A 21,464-nucleotide genomic window follows, 5' to 3' on the forward strand; every position below is an offset into this window, starting at 1 on the left:
ATGAAGTGCCTACTATATGCCAAGCACAGTGCTAAGAACTAGTGATGAGAAGAAAGATAAAAGACAATCTAATATGGTCAAACAAGCCCAGGAAGCCAAGAGGCAGAGATGAGGAAGGAAGGGAGAGCATTCCAGGCATGGGGGAAATCAAGAGGCCAGGACCACTACATCAAAGAATACATGGAGCCCAAGGTTGCTGGGAATGAGTCAAAAGACTAGAAAGGTAGCAAGGATGGTCCATGAAGGGTTTTGAATGCCAAACACGGGCTTTTCCATTTGATCCTGGAGGTGAGAGGGAGTTTACACTTACTGGTTACATTTGTGCTGTAGGAAGACTAAAGTGGAGAGAGATTTCAGGTAGACAGATCTACTGTTAGGCTAAGACAATAGGTAATGAGGGCTAGAAAGTCAAAGAGGGGAGGATTTGTGGAGAAAGATGATGAGTTTAGTTTTGGATATGGATGAGAGCACAGGGCCTAGAGCAGGGGTCGACAACCTTTTTGGCCGTGAGAGCCATAAACGCCACATTTTTTAAAATGTCATTTCCTGAGAGCCGTACAGTGCTCACAGTGCCGCTCCTGTAACAGCGCCTGAAAAAACATGGATTTTATGGCTCCTGCAGAAAGAGCCATATCTGGCCCTCAAAAGAGCCAGATATGACTCGAGAGCCATATGTTGCCAACCCCTGACCTAGAGTCAAGAATTCAAACCCAGCCTCAGACACTTATTGGCTATGACCCTGGGCAAGTCACTAGAATTCTCTTTGCCTTAGTTTATTCAACTAAAAAATGGGCATAACAACAGTACTTATCTCACAAGGTTGTTGTGAGAATCAAATGTGACATCTGTAAAGCTCTTAGCACAGTGCCTGGCACATAGTGATACATAAATACTTATCCCCTGTTGAATCTGAGATGTCTATAGAACATCAAATTCTAGAAGTTCAAGAGGTAGCTAAAGACGTGAGACTGGATATCAACAGAGGGTTTAGAGCTGAGTTTGTAAACTTGGGAATCATCAGCAGAGATGATGTCACCAAGGGAAATAGTATATAGAGAGAGGAGGGTCATGGATAGAACCCTGTGGGATACCGACAATTAGCAAGTATGACCTGAATGAAGATCCAGCAGAGAAGAATGAAAAGGAGCAATCAGGCAGGGAGAGAATCAGGAAAGAGTGGCACCCCAAAAACTTAGCGAGAACAGAGTATCAAGGAAGTGACAAAACAGCAATCAAAACAGTGTCAAAAGCTGCAGAGACATCAAGAAAGATGAAGACTAAGAAAAGGCCACTAGATTTGGCAATTAAGAGATCACTGGTAACTTAGAGAGAGCAGTTTCACTTAAATGCTAGGATCAGGAGCCAAATTATAAAACGTGAATGAGAGGAAATGAATTAGAAGCATGGATTACAGATGGCTTTCACCAAGAGTCTAGTCACAAAAAGGAGAAGAGATATAAGATTACAGTGAACAGGGATGGATGGATCAAGTGAGGGAGAACTGAAGTGAGAGAGTGGGGATTATAGAGGGGACAATCTGCTGGAAAAGATGGAATGGGATGGGATCACTTTCATGTAAAGGACTAGGCCTTGACAAGAAGGGCTTCTACCCCATATGAGATGGGGTGAGGGAAGAAAGAGTGGTAGTAGGCATATGAGTAACTTGAGATGAGATGGGGAGAAGGAGCTCTTGGAAAAAAAAAGTAACTCCCAAAGCTACTTTTAAAATGAATTTTCTTTTGATCATCAACTAAAGGCCTCAAATTCCTCTGCAAAACTGGGTTGTGTTCTGCACTCACTGATTAGTCTCTTCATTACTGATCAGCTTAACGCTACAACTCTAACTTCTGCTGAGTTAGTGGGGTGAGTGTCACTTGTACACAGGATACATTTCTCAAATGGAGGTGCATTTTCCTCCATCTTTACTAGGATTCTGAGTTAATTCCACTCCTTCTTAATTAACACTAATGGCAGCAAAGGAAGAAAGCCTTTTACTGTTTCGCTGTGTAATAAAGCAATGGAGTCAATTGAGAAATTGCATCTGCCCTGCTGATAAAATTTGGCTGTCTTCAAAATAGGAGAGAGCCATAAGGTTCAAAGATGCAGACTCTGAACTGTTTATTTTATTTAGGCCAATATGCCAGAGTTCCATGCATATGTTTTGATGGCCTGTGGCACAGCAAATGGTACCAAGTCAGGCTCTTTCTGAAGGTCATTTTCTCTTTTACTATGATGGTTATTTCAAGGAAACACCACATGAAGCAGTCCCAATGGCAAACCCATGATGGAATGCTATGCCACATAAGCAGCTTGTCAGCTGTAAAATCAAGGCAATGGACTAGGCCTACAATGGAACAAAATGAGAAAAAGTCTCCCACTTAGAAAGAAAATACCCACACATGAGAAAGAAATATAGCCCCTCTCCCAGGTATCCCCAACCAGGGGAATAAATCACAAGGTCTTGAAAAAGACCTTTGCTGCCCTCTTCTCCAGCCAGCCACATCCCTCCTATTCTTCAAGACTTGGCTCAGGTCCCATTTCTTACATGAAACACTCCTTTTAACTACAGGCCACCAATCTAATGTTTAGCTTTCTTAAGCTCCTGTGGCACTCACTCTCTAGCATCAGACATTTTAACATCTGTCTTCTATTATTCTCAGTATTCTCCCAGTGATAATGTATGGCTGTGAACCTTAGACTACAGCATCTAAAGAATCAGATCTGCAGGTGACCCAAAGGGCAATGGAATGAAACAGTGGCAAGGTACAGGTGCCTAAGACCATTGTGTAACAAGTAGCATAATCGATATAGCCTAGGTCATGGATGAGCAGAAAAGGAAGTGGGCTAGCCATCTAGTAAGAGTCATGTCAGACAGATGGACAGTCTGTATGTTGCTCTGCTCCCTGTGCAATGAGAAAAGCTCTCCAGGGTACTGAAGGGCTATTCTGTGGCAGATCTATAGGAAAGCTTGGCCAAGAAACACCCTGGCTGAAGAGGCATGGGTGGAGGGAGGAAGGGTTGTGAGCTATTCAGGGTGAGAGTATATCCTTCCATACTAATAAGCTCTAGGATCCACTGAAGTATGATTTTCTGAACTGGTCCATATGTTTAGGCTAAACTCTCTAGGTAGGAAATAAGATCACTTGGGATAAAGACCACATCAGATAGATCTTTATATCACCTCACAATAAACACTCAGGAAATACCTAAACGCTTGAAATGCCTTGTTGAATATTGTGAGGAAATCAAAGGATCTACTCAATATCATTTGTGCAGAGCAGATCTTTGCAGACATACTTATATTATTTACCCTATCATGGTGATGGTGAACCTTTTATTAGAGACCTTAAGAGACCAAGTGCCCAAATTGCAACTCTCATGCCACATGTGAGTCCCCCATCTTACCCCAGATAGGGAAAGAAGGAAGCACTCCCATTGGGCTGCTAGGCAGAGGGGCAGGACATGTGAGAAATGTCCTAAGGCAGAGTGGAGAGGGGAAGGGGAGCAGCTTCCTCCAGCATGCTCCAATACACACGCCATGGGTTCACCAACATATGCCTAAACCAATCTGCCTGGAAAATCCTGGGGTCCTTGAAAGGGAATAAGGGAGACTAAGGGGACAGTGTCTGGAACAGTGAATCAGAGTAAAGTCCCAGAAAGCATCAAAAACAGGTAAAAATTAAGTCTCACTTGCCACACACAGCCTCTGCCAAAGTACTGGCTATATCTCTCTCCCCACCTTCATTATACAGTGGCTAATGGTTTTTTGTTTTTGTTTGTTTATGCTTTTGGTCTCATGTTCCTACTGGGATGGAAGGGAGACTATGAACCCTGTTCTCCTTCATTCCTTGCAGTGTCCAATCCATACAAAGGGAAGAATTCCTAAGCACTTTGTGAAGACTAAGCTCTCAGCAGAGGCTTTCAAGCAAGAGGACGGAAACTGATCTCTTTATAGTTAAAAGGCCGCTCTTCTATGAACTGGCTCAATCTGCCTCACAGTAGACAGAATATAGGACCACACACCTGTGATTTAAACAACAACTTTTCATTAGACTTCAAGCTGAGTCTATATCGTGCTATGCTATCCCATACAGTGGATACTCTGGGCTGTTCAGAGATGCTCTTACGACCTGTCTCCCTTGTTGTCAAGTGCCACAGCACAATGGCTTAAGTGTCCTAAAGCTTTAATTAACGTGTTATAGCCAGGTATAAACTCATGCCACCTATGATGGACCAATAACTTTTTAACACCTCAGTTCTTCTCCCACCACCTCCCTAAGTACATAGACCTTAAAGAGCAAGACTTGAAGTCTTATAACTCCTTTAAACATATGACAGTACATTTCTGCTTTTCATTCTCTAAGCACTGAAAAGGCTAAAGACCATATGCACCTGTTTGATATAGCGTAACTGAGATTCCTCAATCCCGTGAATAAAATGCTCCTTAGATGAAGATCCCCTTGGAGTGCCATCATTGTCCACATGTGCTGATAGGCCTAGTAACATTTCCCGAATAGATGGAGGATTAAGGTCCACATGGAAGTCAGCTGAAATCTTGCAATTATTTTTCACATCAAACAAGGCAAGGTTGAGAAAAAAAGGCTCGACCTGGGAATTGGAGAAAAAAAATGTACATTTTTATAAATGACCATTCACTTTTAAAAGTCTGGAATCTTTTCATTTGTGCAGCTGGGAAGTCCTTTGCATCAATTCTCACATCTTTCACAGCTCAAAATGAACACTGGCTCATTTGCATGCCTGAAAAAGGCATTCTAAAATAACAACTGACAGATTTTGTCAATTTTTAAATCCTGACAAGTGTAAACTCTGTGCAGTCAAATCTGAAGCTGCATTCAAAAGCAAATGTAGAGAATCATGTTGTTAATATATTTGTAGAGTAACTTCCTATGCCACTAAGGCCCAACCAAGAATATGAAAACCAAACAGCTTTTTGTTTAGGTTGCATAGTCGAAGATTGCTGTCACACAATGCAAAGTGATCTCAATTTCAGATCAGCATAGTTAAGCAATAAACAAAGAAGTAGCTAAAATACCTTTTTTTTTTTTAAACCCTCACCTTCCATCTTAGAATCAATACTATGTATTGGTTCTAAGGCAGGAGAGTGCTAAGGGCTAGGCAATGGGAGCCAAGTGACCTGCCCAGGGTCATACAGCTGGGAAGTGTCTGAGGCCAGATTTGAACCCAGGACCTCCCATTTCTAGGCCTGGATCTCAATCCACTGAGCAACCCAGCTGCCCTCTAAAATACCTTTTACCAACATAAACAAAATGAATTCTTGTCAACTGGTGACATGGCTGGGACAGAGCATTTCCTGACTGAAACCACTGCACCAATGGCAAGAATGGGACTTCTAGGAGACAATGTATATTTACATTTGTGGGTGGTCCTTGTGCACTGTCTCCAACATGAGCTAGGATGTTGAAATTGAAGTCATGGCAGCTCACTATGAAACGCCGGCTACACTTTTCTTCAAATGGTCTTATATCAGGTTCAATGCCTGAAAAGTCCAACCTCTAGAAAAAAACATATAGGCGACAGCATTATCAACAAATAAAAGGATACTGGAATATCAGCCTCAGAAGCCAGTGAGTAGGACCCATCCTTAGCCCATGTGTTTGTGTTCTAGCAGCTACCACAAAAAGACCCTGAAGAGAACATCCTGATGATAGTGTGAGAAGCCTTTCGGTGACAGTTCTCAAATTCCAAAGCCTAGCTCCTTTGGCTCATGCAGCCCAAGTGCTCATTTTTCTGCTCTTCACAAAGAAGGAAAAAAGGTAGATTGTGGGGGCAGAGTCAGAGTTTTCACTGTAGTGCCTTTGGGCTAGAAAGATGCTGGGGACAGATCCACATCAAAAGCAGGCTTCTCGCTTCTTTGTTAGCCAGGTGACGACCACTGGGCACTGATTGAGGCAGATGGTTGTCACATATGGCCAGTGCATTTGTTTGGCTTGCCTAACTATACACTTCTTGGTTACAAGGGAAGAGGGGGTCAAGTGAGAGACAACTGTTTTTCTGTAGCAATGGATAATAATAATAACAGCAGTTAGCATTCATAATGCCTTAAGATTTGCATAAAAATATTTTACATATCATTTGATCCTCACAACATCCCTAGGAGGGAGATGCTATTTTTAACTCCATTTTCCAGATGAGGAAAATGAGGCACAGAGAAGTGCCTCACACAAGTATCTGAGGCAGAATTCAAATGGAGGTCTTCCTGACTCCAAGGTCCAATGCTCTAGCCACTGCACTACCCTGCTACATATGGTCTCATGAATAAGAGAAAAAGAAACTGCCAAATATGGATGTCAGAATAGTAACCAAAACTCTTTTCTCAAATTATCTAAGTAAATTTAAAGCCTGGTAGGTTTCTTTGGGGCAAGTAGGTAGCAAAGTAGATAGACCTCTGGGCCAAGAATCAGGAAGACTCATCTTCCTGGGCCCAAATCTAGCCTCAGGCACTGACAAGCTGAGTGACCCCTGACAAGTCACTTTGCCCTGTTTGCCTCAGTTCCCTAGTCTGGAAAATGAGCTGAAGAAGGAAAAATGACAAACCACTCCAATGTCTCTGCCAAGAAAACCCCAAATGGGGTCACGGAGAGTCAGACACAATTGAACAACAAGGATTTGACCAAGACTATTATAAGAGACCAAATCTTCCTGAAAGGGGTCTTACAGAGTCTACCTGGAAGCAAAGTGGGCATCTCCAGATCTGTTTACCTACAACAGACAAATGTAAGAATGAACGTGGCTGTCTAGGAACAATTCTCAACAGCAGATATGTCCTAACAGCTGCCTATTAATCTAGGGAATGAGAAGAGAAGCAGCATGAAAACCATCCCCATGGCTTCCTGTGTGGAGGCCAGCAATCCCACAGGAAGGACCCTCAGGCCCTTCTCTCACAGTGCCAAGTCTGAGGCATCTATTGCAATCATCCAGGAGATCACGTGAGGCTAAAACTAAGTAAGCCAAACTGGAAGCAGAGAAAGGATCCTCTGCTTCCAATCTGTGAGACTGACATCGCTTGTCCTTAGAGCTTCACTACGAGCATCAAATATTTTTCTTCATAGTAGCTCATTGACAAGCAACTCCCACATCAAACCAGCTGAGTTCCATGACCACAAGTGTGCTACACCACAAATTTCCAAAAAGAAAGGCTGGCTTTGGTTTCAACCACATTCAGTTGGTTCCTTTGTACAGAAGAAACAAGCCTGACAGGTTCAATTAGAGCCCAATTATCTGGGGGAAAAGACAGGGCTCCTGTATATTTGGCACATATAATTTAAGAATGAATGGCATAAAACTGGCATTTGGAAAGCCAGACATGTTCTCTCATTGGCCACAGAGGAAGGAAAAGGGCAAGCAAACCAAGCTAGTACTCCCCAAAGATTTCTCATTTCTCATGATGCATCTTTGCTAAAGGGAGATCTTTATACTACTTCCCATTTTTAAAAAATTCTTTTTCAAACTTCCCTTCAAGGTATTTGGGAGAAGAGAGAGTAAACAAGAAAAATATGTTCAATTCAGAATTATTCACAATGGAAGAAGTTGCCTATCATGTTCCTATTCCAAATGAGCAAGATACAAAAAGGAATCAGTAACCTTTGGGATGAAAAATGGGTAATCTTGACATTTCACAGGTATTCCTTTTGGCATTGCTCTAGCACAGGCCTTCAAGCTTGCCTGCCTCAACTCTTTGCGAAAGCCTCCATTATCTCCTCTACCTCCAACCCACCTACCATACCCCTGTTAGAACAATAAAGATATAAACAGTTTACTCATCCACTCATAAATCATCAGAGGCTTCTTATTGCTTACCAAATCATGTCCAAATTCTTTTGTCTGGCATTTAAGGCCTTCCAGAATCTGGCACCACCTTGCCTTCCCAGGCTGATGTCATATAGTTATTCTCTAGAAAGAATACTATTGTCTAGTTAAACTAGGTGACTCTCTGCCCCCAAACATTGCTTTTTCATCGTTTTGCCTTTTCTCATGACACTCCATGTGCCCCAAATATTCTTGCTGCCCTTCTTTTGTCTGACAAATTCTCAGCCATCCCTTAAATCCCATCTCAAATGCCACCTCCTCCAAGCAGGCTGCCCTGGTCCACCTTGTCAAGAACAACCTCCCACTTTGGTTTTCATTTGTAATATTTAGTGAAGTGCATTAAACATCAGGACTAAATGTGCTCAGTATCTAGTAGTGCATATTATAGCTCTCTGGGTTTTGGAGCTTATACTCTCACTAGCCTGTAACCTCCCTGAAGGAATGATATGTGTCTCCCACAACTCACTGCTCTGCGTGTGCCCAAATGTTTTGTGAACTGAATATCCCAGAATAAAGCCAGACTCCTAGGTGTCTCTATTGAGAACATTACCTGCACATCAGCATCAAAAGAAAATAGATTCTGTCTTCCATCTCCTCTACTGAGTTTGTTCAGCTGTTCAGTTTCTCTTCCATACTAAAAATGGAAAAAAGAGGTCAAATTTTAAAAGTGGATCAGGGAGCAGCTAGGTGGCACAGTGTCTGATAGGGCACTAGGCATGGAGTCTGGAGGATATGAGTACAAATCTGGCCTCAGATAATTCCTAGATGTGTGACCCTGGGCAATTCACTTAAACTCATTTGCCTAGCCCCTTGACCTTCTGCCTTAGAGTTGTTACTAGGACAGAAAGTAAGAACTTAAAATTAAAATTAAAATGGATCAAATGCCTTTTTATTTTTCTTCAAAAGAGTTTGGGAGTATATAGTTTACAAAAAACAAACTATAAATGATGACCACTCTGGCTCAACCAAGATATAGCTGTATCCCTTTGAGATCAGGGGTTACTAGCCTACCCCACTCTCTGTACCTGACACATACTTCTCTTCTGGTCTCCACAGCTTAAAACCTGAAAGAGGTAGCTTGGAGAAAGTCAGAGGACAACTAAAATGGTCCCCAGGAGAAGCAATGCAGACTCCAAAAACTCAGACACTTCAATCTGGAAAGAATCAAGATTGAGAGGCAATAACAGAGAATCATTCAGGACAAAGATTGGATGAATAAAGATTCATTCATTTTAGATCTCAGAGGACATCAGGGACCATGGAATAAAGACTAAAGCATTCAGTTCAAACATTTTCATTTTTAAGGATAGGGAAACCATGGCCAAGAGAAGGAAAGGGATATGCTCATGGTCATACAGCAAGTCAGTAGAAGAGAGTGGCCTGGCTGTCTGGCTATCCCAGTACTTATCCTTAGAAGGAAATGGATTCCTAACAAGGTGGGTCTTTAAGCAGAAGGCTAGATTCCCACTTGTCAGGGATGTCAGACAGGAGACCAGGTTGGCTGCTGAGCTCCCTTCAAGCTAAGAAGTCTGTGTCTCAGTGGGTTTCTGGGACATAAGGAAAAGATTGGAAGAGGTAGTTTTAGAACAAATAAAATAACTCATTTCCATAGCAGCAGAAAGTTTAGAGAACTCAATAGCTTAAAAGGTGGTGCAGGCTAAAAAAGAGAAATAAGTCTTTAGAGACTTTACTAGTCCTAGAGACATTACTAGATCACAAGCTTTGAATAAAGTTCCACTATATTCTGTAATATTGCTCTGTTCTTTCACTAAGAAATGAATTGAAATGAGATGGTCTTGACCCTTTCCAAGATGGTTTTTATCAACTCATCTTAAAACCCAAATTTGACTACATTAATGTTCATGTGAGAGGTAGGATGGCATGAAGAAACTAGCACTAGATTTTGAGTCAAGAATACCTGTGTTTGAGCCTGACCTTTGACACATGCCATCTGTGTAATTCTAGGCATAACCCATAAACCCTCAGGATTCTAGGCAGCTCTCCAAGGCCCTAAGACATAGAGAAAATTCTAATCTGCTTTGAGAGGGCTCCCCACATCAGTGAAATCCACCCAGGTCCAGGCATATCTATATTGTGTGTGTGTGTATGTCTACATATATAGATGTCTATATATATTATATATTTTTAATATATATTTACAATGTGGTTAACATCCCAGAATTTATACTTGGTGACCTGATTCCACATATATTTATTTATTTCTAGCATACAAAAAGCATGTATTAATATGAAATCACTGATTGAACCTCAATCAGATTATATTATAGACAGGAAGTGTAGTAGAACATCTCCCACATTAAAAGGATCACTTCACAAAGAACGTCAGTGTTTATTAGGGGTTCTCTGTGAGCACCATAAGTAAATGACTGAAATCTCCCAAAGTGCCACTTTACTGGGGTACAGGAAGTCCAACTAAATAGCCCTTTACAGCTAGGAACAATATTGCCCAATGGGAGATAGTGCTGACACTTGTCACAGTTTCTCCTTGATTCTTTCTAAGTTAAATCACTGTAAAAAATAAAGATATACCTTCATCAGCTCAGGGTGCATACTCCTCTCCAAGCTCTCCATGATGTTCTCTGATTTTCCTTGGCTGCTAGTTTCATCTTCTGTAAATTCATTAAAAGCAGATGTTCCAAACCATATGAACTATGTATTACTAATCACCTCGGGGGAAAAAACCCAACCATCTCTCCTTCTCCCATGCCCAGATTTATTGCTAAGCTTTTTAATTATGAGAGCAATGGAAAACTTAAATGGACTCTTGAAAATCTGCCATGAATTTCTCATCCTAAGTGTCCAATTTCAAGAGTGCTTTTATTTCCCATGTCAGAATAATTGTATCACTGACTTATATTTCTTTTTTAATCCTTCAACCTCTATAATCATCTTTGACTAAGGAAAGGGTCAATATGTGGTGTGTTTATCCAGAAGAAAGGACATTTCAAATGCTCAGAGAGGACATGACCTCGACAATGGATCACTCAAAAAGGCCAACCTTGTATAGACTCCACCGACTCTTTCTTCTCCTGCCCCGAGCTGTCTGTATTGATCTGAATAATTTTTCTTAGTGTTGTAAGCCATTCCTCCATGTCCTGCTCAGTTTCTGCTGCCAGATAATGGCTATACTTATCTAACATCTTCAGCTCGAAGGCATGACGCCGCATTTTGGGACACTAATAGTTAAAAACAAGATACACAACCAGTTAGCAGAGTGGCTTTCTTGAGTATGTAATTATTTGTGTCTTTGCTTGATGAACACATCTCCCAGCTAGAATGAAAGTTTATTGAGGTTAAAGCCCATGCTCTTATATTTACTGGTCACCTGTCTCAGCACCTCGCACAGTGATAAACCCAGAAGAAGTGCTCAATAAATACTCTTGGAATAAAGGAAGAAGACACTTAACTTCTTGGACAATGTCCCATTTTAGAGCAAGAAGAGACTACTGGTCTACAATAAACAAATGCCTTTCTTGATTTTACTTGCATAATTGTTGAATTTTCTAAGGTAATGCTGAACAAGAAACCTAAAAGTGGCCCAGCTCAAATGTGGAAGCAGTGTGGGGCAGTGGCAAGAGGCCTAAATTAGGAGACAGCTTTAATGCATTGCTTTTCAATATAAACTCTGTGACCTTGGGCAAGTCACTGCCATCCTCTAAGCCTCAATTTCCTCATTTGGATCAGATCACCTCTGAAGTCTTACCCTTGGCTCTGAACCTAAAGTTTAATCTCATCACAAAATTTCTCCTCAAATTAATCTTATAAACTCGAATATTAGATGGCACACTAGAAGACAACACATATGTTCACTGGAAGGAGTCTGACTCCTCTTGTCTGTCAAGCATGACCAGTCATGCCATTAGAGATTATCTAATCTAAATTCTATTTTACAGAAAAGGCAAGGCTGAAAGGGGTAAAGGGCTTTGCCTGAGATCACATAGTTTAACAGAGCTTGAATCTGAAAATGGTTCTTTTTGTTCCAAACTCATAGCACTCTTGCCATTGCTACTCCCCCAACCTGTCCCAGTTTCTATGTTGTAAAGATTTCCTATGATCCCATACCTACCTGAACAACATCAATGCAAGCATCCAGGTAGATGGAACCTTTAGATTCCTTTGAATTCTTTTCATCTTTATAGGAATTTAGAATATATGAACCATCAGGAAGGTGAGTTAAGTAAAAATACCTTCTCTTGAATACCTGCAAAAAGAGAAGAGGACCAATAATACATTAGTCCCAGAAACCCTGTATCTGGAACATTCCTTTGATCTGAGAATCTGAAAAGGTTTTCAGATATTACTTATCTCAACAATCTACAGACATACCTGGATGGTTAACAGGATTATAATTATCTCCTTTTTAAAGACAGAGACAGTGAGGTCAAGTAATTTGCCCACAGCTAAGCAAACACCTGAAAAGAAATGAACTTGATTCTTCCCAATCCCAGAGCACGCATTCCCATGTGGGTTTGGGTTTTTTTCATTCACAGATATCCTATTCTTTGGTAGGGGTATAAGAAGCAGCAGCCAAGAGATGGCTTCTTGGCTGTCACTGGAGCAATGGGAACCTCTAGCTTTTCTTACTTCCATAGTTTTACTAGGTATAGCATTCTGTGGGTACTTAATGATAGTCCAAATTATAATGACCATAATAACTCCTATTTTATAAACTTTGAAGTTTGCAAAAAACTTTATATACTCGACATGCTCCAAACAGAACTCATTCTCTTTCAACCCAAATTCTCCACCTTGGCTAACTCTCCTATTTCTGTCAAAGGTGTCACCATTCATCCAGTCACCAATATCCAGGTAACTTTGGAGTAATCCTTTACTCTTCTCTCTCCATCGCCCTTCAATATTAGGTCAATTCTACTTCCACAGCACCTGGTACGCCTGTCCTCATTCCGAGTCCTTACTCAGCACCACTCTTAAGTCATCAATGGCCTCATAATCCATCAAAGCATAGCTCAGGAACCCAAATCATACAAGGAGGCTTTCCCGCTTCCTCTAGTGCACCTCACCCTAAAATGATTTTGTATTTACTCTGAATATATTTTCATGTACTCCTACATGCCATTTCCTCCCAGCAAAATGTAAGTTCCTTTAGGGCAAGGACAATTGGAGCATTTTGTTTTTCTGTCGGAACCTGAAGTGCCTGGCTTAACTGGATGATCTCATTTAAGGCTCAGAACAAGTCCATAAAGTACAGAATATAGAAATGGTTATTTTACAAGTGGAGAAACCGAGGTACATAGAAGTAAAGCACCGTGCACATTCATAGTCACATATCCGGGGTTGGATGCAAACCCAGGTTTACCTTACTCTAAATATAACATTGACATCATGCTGGTTTCTTAGCTTGAAGTCTTTTGCAAACCTCATTATCCTCCTCTTGGTGGGTTCTAATTTATCAGCATGGGTTTTTTTTGATGTGATGCCTGGATCTGAACAATCCTTGAAATGTAGTCTGAGGAAGTCAGAGAAAGAGGACAGTGTACTTATAACCTAGAACTCTTGTTCTAGATTCTATGCCACTTTTGGCTGCCACATCACACTAGTGATTCAACTGGCCACTATATCTTTTCATATAAACTGCTGTCTAGACATACCTGTCTCATCCTATACTTTCGGGGTTGATTTTTTTCAAAAGTGAAGTATAAGACTTAAATTGCTTTACAAAATTTCAGCTCATTAGATTTTTCCAATTATTCAAGCATGTTAGCTCTTTTTTGGATCCTCACTCGCATTTATCCAAAATGTTAAATAGCATTTTTTCTTTTTTTAAATCAATTTTCTTTTATTTTCAAGTCTGAATCAATTCCCTTTCACTCTCTCTACTTGGAGAGTGCCCCACTCCCACTGAGAAAGCCAAAAAAAACAACAACAAAACTCTAGTTACAAATATATATAGTAAAAAAAACCCCACAAATTCCCATCTTGGTAATGTCCAAAAAATGTACCTCAATCTGTACCCTAAGTCCTTCACCTTTCTATCAAGAGATGGTTATCATGGGGCAACTGGGTAGCTCAGTGGATTGAGAGTCAGGATTAGAGACGGGAGGTCCTAGGTTCAAATCCAGCCTCAGACACTTCCCAGCTGCGTGACCCTGGGCAAGTCACTTGACCCCCCCCCCATTGCCTAGCCCTTACCAATCTTCCACCAAGGAACCAATACACAGAAGTTAAGGGTTTAAAAAAAAAGAGATGGTTATCATGTATAATCATGAGGCCTCTGGAATCATAGTTGGTCACTGTGTTAGTCAGACTTTCTAAATCTTTCAAAGTTGTCTGTCTTTACAATGTAGTTGTTATTACATAAACCGTTCTTGTGACTCTGCTCACTTAACTTAGGTTTCACAGGCTTCTGAGAAACTATCCCCTTCATCATTTCTTAAAGTTCATTTATAGTTCATAATTTGTTCAGCCATTCTCCAAATGATAAGTACCACAACCTCAGTTTCTAATTCTTTGCCACCACAGGGGAAAAACTGCTATCAACATTTTTGTCCATATGGGGGTACTCTTCCTCTTTCTTTTATCTCTTTGGAGCATAGGCCTAGTGGTAATATTGGCTCAATTTATGCCATCTGCATATCTGAAAGTTTTAAAAGACAGTGAAAAGACATGATGAACAAAGCTAAGACTGATTCTTTTTTTTTTAACCCTTAATTTTTGGTGTATTGTCTTATAGGTGGAAGAGTGGTAAGGGTGGGCAATGGGGGTCAAGTGACTTGCCCAGGGTCACACAGCTGGGAAGTGTCTGAGGCCGGGTTTGAACCCAGGACCTCCTGTCTCTAGGCCTGACTCTCACTCCACTGAGCTACCCAGCTGCCCTAAGACTAATTCTTAAAGCCAATGTTACTAATGAGTAGGATAAATGATTGTGATAAAAATCTAAGCCTGAATTCTAGAGAATCTACAAAAGTCATACTATTTGCAAGAGGCTAACAACAAAGAAAGGGAAAGCAGAAGTAAAACATTCTGAGAATCAGGATCAAGTGAAGACTCTGCTTAGTGTTCTCCTCACATCACTGCTTCACAACTAAAAGCACATTTAGCAGCAGCAGCAATTACCACTTCCAATTAGCAAAGCACATCATTCTTACAGCAGAAACTAAAGCGTTGAAATTAGAAGAAATCATTTCTTGCAACAGAGTAGTGTAATGGCACCTGGAAGTGCTGCTCACTCAATGTGGCTGTTATTTTGGTCTTATGTCTAGTGGACAGCTTTTAAGCTTTCTCTCAAAGAAAAAGGGCTCTCTGTCCTTTGACAAGAAAGGAAAGGAGAAGTAAGGATAGAGACTGGCAAATGTTTATTGAGGTGTCTATGAGGCTGATACTGAAGGTAGAGGGTTACTTCGCTTTCTTTCAATTTTGGTAACAAGACCAGTTATGTAAATGATGTCCATATGAAGGAGTGATGATGAATGTATATGCTGCTTTTCATGTGAGGGCCACAGGGATTGGATTTTTCATAACATAATATTCCATATTTTATTCCACACCAAACGGACGGAGCCAAAGATCACTTAGGTTTACAAAAACAAACCAATAAGAACTGAAATCAGAGTGACATCTAATGACTAGGTCCAAAGAGAGGTGAAAGAAAGGCCTGTTGGTTTTCCTTCATCCTACAGGAGCTTATCGATCTCTTCAAATACTCAGTCCTTTTCAAATGATCTGATTCTTTCTAGTTCTTAAGGTTTCTTCTTTGATACTTGTTTTAGGATTGCTAGTTGGTTCATGTTCTAGTCTTTTTAACTGTATGTTTAGTTCATATCTCTTTGGTGATATCAAAAACAGAAATTTTCTTCCTTGGATTGTTTTAGATGAAACATACAAGTATATTTTAATAAGTTTTATTTTTTTTATCATTTTGGTCAAAGTAATTATAGCTTCTATTATTTGTTCTTTAATTCACTCATTATTCAGGAAGTTACTTAAGTCTCCATTTAGGCCTATATATTTTGTACCTATTTTCTTCACTGAATATTTTTCATTGTGTTAAGTTGAATAAAGAGTATGTTTCTTTTTTATGACTTTTATTTATTTTTTCATAATAAAACTTTTTTAAATTTAAATTTTATTTTTTATTTACACTTAATTTATTTTTATGAGCAAATAATCTTATAAAACCAAAACATATGACCAAATAAACAAGTGATAAATCATGTGTTTTCATCTACATTTCTACTTCAACAGTTCCTTTCTCTGGAGGTAGTTAGGATTCTTTTTCATAAGTCCTCAGAAATATCCTGGATCATTGTATTGCTACTAGCAGCAAAGTCTACCACGTTTGATCATTACAGAATATTGCAGTTACTGTGTATAATGTTATCCTGGTTCTGCTTATTTCACTCTACCTCAGTCCATATGGGTCTTTCCAGATCTTTCTGAAATCATTCTGTTCATCATTCCTTATAACATAACAGTATTCCATCAGCATATACCACAATTTGTTCAACCATTCCCCAATTGAGGGACATCCCTTTAGTTTCTAATTCTTTGCTACAACAAAAAGAAGAGCTATAAATATTTTTGTACAAACAGGTCCTTTTCCATTGTTTTTATCTCTTTGGAATACAAGCCCAGTGGTGCTATTACTGGATCAAAAGGTATGCATTCCTTTACAGTCCTTTGGGCATAATTCCAAATTGCCCTACAGAATGGTTGGATCAATTCACAACTCCACCAGCATGCATTGGTGCCCCAATTTTGCCACATCCCTCTAACATTATCATTTTCCTTTACTGCCATATGAGGTAATCTTATAGGTGTGAGATGGTACCTCAGAGTTGTTTTAATTTGCATTTCATTAATCCTCATTTTTTAAAAAATTAAATGTAATAATAAATTTCCACATAAGTTTTCCTAAGTTAGATGATCGAAATTATCTCCTTCTCTCTCTTCCCTTCCCCCTCCCAGAGATGGTAAGCAATTCAATCTGAGTTATACATGTATTAGCCTATAAAACCTATCTCCATATTGTTCATTTCTATAAGAAAATATTCATATAAATCAACAAAATCCTCAATAAAGTTAAAAGAAAAATTGTATTCTTTGTTTGATCTGCATTCCAACTCCAATAGTTCTTTCTCTGGAGGTAGACAGCATTCTTTGTCATAAGTCTCTCAGAATTGTCCCATATCATCATATACCATCATATCATCCTCAAAGAGTGATCATTTTGTCTCTTCATTGCCTATTTTAACTCCTTTAATTTCTTTTTCGTTTATTGTTAAAGCCAGCATTTCTAGTGGAATATTAAATAATAATGGTGATAATGGGTATTCTTGTTCACTCCCTATCTTATTGAGAAGGCTTCTAATTCATCTCCATTGCAAATGATAATAGCTGATGGTTGTAGATAGATACTACTCATTATTTTAAGAAAAGGTCATTTTATTTCTATGCTTCCTAGAGTTTTTAATTAGGAATGGGTTTTGTATTTTGTTGAAGGCTTTTTCTGAATCTATTGAGATAATCATGTGATTTCTGTTAGTTTGGTTATTGATATAGTCAACTATGCTGATAGTTTCCCTAATATTAAACCATCCTTACATTCCTGGTATAAATTCCACCTGGTCGTAGTAAATAATACCTGTGAAATATTGCTGTAGTCTCTTTGCTAGTATTTTATTTAAGATTTTTACATCAATACTCATTAAGGACATTGGTCTGCAGTTTTCTTTTTCTGTTTTTGGTCTTTCTGGCTTAGCTACCAGCACTATATTTGTGCCATAAAAAGAATTTGGTAGGACTCCTTTGCTTATTTTGCCAAATAGTTTCTATAGTAGCAGGATTGTTCTTTAAATGTTTAATTGGACTCACCTGTATATCTATCTGGCCCTGGGAATTTTTTTCTTAGGGAGTTCATTGATGGCTTGTTCAGTTTCTTTTTCTGAGATGGGATTATTTAAGTATTTTATTTCCTCTTTTGTGAATCTGGGCAATTTATATTTTTGTAGTTATACATCCATTTCCTGTAGATTATAAGATTGATTTGTAATATAACTGGGCAAAAAAGCTCCTAATGATTCATTTAATTTCTTCATTGGAGGAGAGACTTCACCTTCATTTTTGATACTGGTAATTTGATTCTCTTCTTTCCTTTTATAAATCAAAGTAATCAATGCTCTATTTTATTTGTTTTTTTCCCATAGAACCAACTCCTAGTCATTTATTTGTTTAACGGTTCTTTTACTTTAAATTTTATAAATTTCTCCTTTGATTTTTAAGATTTCCAATTTAGTTTTTAATTGTGGATTTTAATTTGTTCTTTTTCTATTTTTTTAGTTGCATGCCCATTTCATTGTTCTGCTTTTTCTCTATTTTATTAATATAAGTTATTCATGGATATAAAATTTCCCCCAAGTACTGCTTTGGCTGCATCCTATAAATTTTGATGTTGTCTCCTCATTTTCATTCTCTTAATGAAATCAGTGATGTTTCTCTGTTTTGACCCAACCCTTCTGAAGAATTAGTTTCCAATTAATTTATATTTCCATGAACCCTTATTAATTACAATTTTTGTTGCATTATGATCTAGAAAAGTTGAATTTATTATTTCTGCTTTTCTGAATTTGGTTGTCAAGTTTTATGAACTACTACATGGTCAATTTTTGTATATATACCATGTACTGCTGAAAAGAAGGTATGTTCCTTTCTATCCCCATTCACATTATCCTGATATCTATTAAATGTAACTTTTCTAAAATTTCATTCACTTCCTTTACTTCTTTCTTGTTTATTTGTTAGATTTATCTAGTTCTGAGAGGGGAAGGTTAAGGTTCCCCATTAGTACAATTTTACTATCTTTTTCTTACTTAACCTCCTTTAGTTTCTTCATTAAAAATACCATTTGGTGCACATACGTTAAGTATGGATATTACTTCATTGTCTATACTACATTTTATCAAGATGTAATTACCATTCTTATCCTTTTTAATCAGATCTATTTTTGCTTTAGCTTTGTCTGAGATCATGATTGCTATTCTTGCTTTTTTATCTCAGCTGAAGCCCAATAGATTCTGCCAAATTTCCTTATTTTTACTCCGTGCGTCTACCTGCCTCAAATGTGTTTCTTATAAACCACATATGGTAAGATTCTGGTTTTTAATCTACTCTGCTACCTGCTTCTGTTTTATAAATGAGTTCATCCCATTTACACCTTTACAATTATGATTACTATCTGTGTATTCCCCTCCATCTTGTTTTCCCTTTTTAATCCTGCCCATTCTCCTTTCATTTTGTCCCTCTACACAAGTGTTTTGCTTTTAATCATTCCCCCATTCCCCCTCCCTTATATTGCTCCCTTTCCCACCACCATCCTTCTTATTCCCTTCCTACTTCTCTTTTGGGTCTTTTAATCACTCCCCCATTCCTCCTCCCTCTTATTACTCCCCTCCTCACCACCTCCTTTCTTGTTTCCCTTCTACTTCTTTATAGGGTAAGATAAGATTCTATACCCCAATAAGTCTGGCTTATTTTATATTTTTATATTTTACTGTTATATTTTACCCCTATGACTCTTCATGTAATTTTTACCTCTCTCTTCTCTTTTCTCTCAGTACAATCCTCTTTTTTAATCCCTTGATTTTTTTGTATATAATCCTAAACAGCTTACTACCATCCCCTTTGTCTATGCACACTTCTAACTACTATGATAATGATAAAAATTGTAAATTACAAATATCATCTTTCCATGTAGGAATATGAGTCCCTTAAATTTTTTCTCTTTCTTATATTTTTATGCTTCTCTTGAATTTTGTATTTGGATCATATTTTCTGTTTAGGTAGGGTCTTTTCTTCAGGAATTCTTGGAAATAATCTACTTTGTTAAATGATCTTCCCCCCACCCCCAGAATGAATATAGTCAGTTTTTATGGGTAGATGATTGTTGGTTGTAAATCTAGTTCCCCTGCCTTCTGGAATATCATATTTCAAGCCTTCTGTCCTTCAATGCAGAAGCTGCCAGATCCTGTGCAATCCTGTCTGGGACTCCATGTTATTTAAAATGTTTCTTTCTGGTTGTTTACAGTATTTTCTCTTTGGCCCAGGAATTCTTGAACTTGGCTATAATATTCCTGGGAGTTATCATTGGGGATTTATAGCAGGAAATGATCTGTGGTTTTTTCAAATTCTATTTTATTCTCTTGTTTAAGGACATTGAGGGAGTTTTCTTTGACAATTTCTTGTAATATGATTTCTAGCCTTTTTATCATGACTTTCAGTAATTCTTAGATTGTCTCTCCTGGATCTATTTTCAAGGTCAGTTGTTTTTTCAATGAGATATTTCTTATTTTCAATATTTCTTATTTTCTTCTATTTTTTCATTTTGTTTTATTTTTATTGACATCTCATGAAGTCATTAGCTTCTAATTGCTCAATTCTAATTTTTAAGGATTGATTTTCTTATATGACCTTTTTGATCCTCCTTTTCCATTTGGTCTATGCTACTTTTCATAGAACTCTTTTCTTCATTGTATTTTTTACCACTTTTTTCCAAAAGGTCAATTCTGTTTTTAAAGAAACTCTTTTCTTTGTTGGATTTTTGTGCCTCTTTCCCCAACTGATCAGTTTTGCTTTTTAAGCTGATATTTTCTTCTTGCATTAGTTTCATTTCTTTGTCCCATTTTTCTTCCACTTCTCTTATTTGATTTTTGAATTCCTTTTTGAGCTCTTCCAGCACCTGAGACCAATTCTTATTTTTCTCTGAAGTTTTGCATGTGATTGCTTTCTCACTGTCCCCTACTGAATCAGTGCCTTGTTCTTCTTTGTCTCCATAGAAACTTTCTATAGTTAGGTATTTCTCTTGCTATTTTCTCATTTCCGCAGCCTTTTTTGCCTATTGATTGGGAGTTCTGAAAATTTCTGATTCTGTCTACTCTGCTGATGGCTTACAGGACTCACTACTATGAGCTACTTTGCCCTGGAGCTAGGAGTTTCACAACAGGCTTGAAAAGGCAAGCACTATGGACTTCAGGGCGTCCCTGCAGGCTGGTGCCAGGGCTTGGGACTTCAAGGGGTGGGTATGGGGTGCTCTGCTATTGGCTTAGGCAGGGTCCTGGGATCTTGAAGTTAGCTTGTTTTAAGGTTTGGAACCTGGGGGGGGTCTACACTTTTTTGTATGCAGTTTTACTTCTGGCTCCCCTTTATCCCATGAAAATAGGCTCTCTTTTCCTACCTTTCAAGTTATTTCCCACTGAAGAGCACTCCATCTCCTTGTTGGTTCTGTGACTCCAGTCATTTTGAGGTACTATTTAAAGGTTAGTTTGAGAGGATTCTCGGGGCAATTCCAGCTTTTACTGCTAATTAAGCCACTATCTTGGCTCTCATTTTTCTTAAATAAAATAATAAAATATTTTGGCCTCCCAAATCCATTTCTATCTATTGCTTCTGTTTCAGTGTTTTGGGAAAATAATATCTCAGTGATAAACAAAGACAAGAATTCCCATTATCTGCCATCCTCCACCAATCTCACTCAAAAAATGAACCAGACAATATTGCTAAGGCCATGTAGGTATGGATGATGTAGGCCAGCCATAGAAAGACATGGAAGAGAGGAAGACATGGAAGCCCCAAGTTCTAAGCTT

General features: G+C 38.7%; 1 protein-coding gene across 1 annotated transcript in view; it reads right to left on the bottom strand.

The window, feature by feature from the left end:
* Positions 1-21,464, bottom strand: part of DOCK11 (dedicator of cytokinesis 11) — a 180,273-nt gene that overhangs the window by 131,472 nt on the left and 27,337 nt on the right. Inside the window, exons 8-13 of the mRNA XM_044682838.1 lie at positions 11,936-12,070; positions 10,868-11,045; positions 10,399-10,478; positions 8,399-8,482; positions 5,394-5,534; positions 4,393-4,608 (exon numbers count right to left, since the gene is read on the bottom strand). Of these exons, the coding sequence (XP_044538773.1) occupies positions 4,393-4,608; positions 5,394-5,534; positions 8,399-8,482; positions 10,399-10,478; positions 10,868-11,045; positions 11,936-12,070 (834 nt within the window). The remainder of the gene's footprint in view (positions 1-4,392; positions 4,609-5,393; positions 5,535-8,398; positions 8,483-10,398; positions 10,479-10,867; positions 11,046-11,935; positions 12,071-21,464) is intronic.

This window comes from Gracilinanus agilis, chromosome X, assembly GCF_016433145.1.
Source record: "Gracilinanus agilis isolate LMUSP501 chromosome X, AgileGrace, whole genome shotgun sequence".
NCBI lineage: Eukaryota > Metazoa > Chordata > Mammalia > Didelphimorphia > Didelphidae > Gracilinanus > Gracilinanus agilis.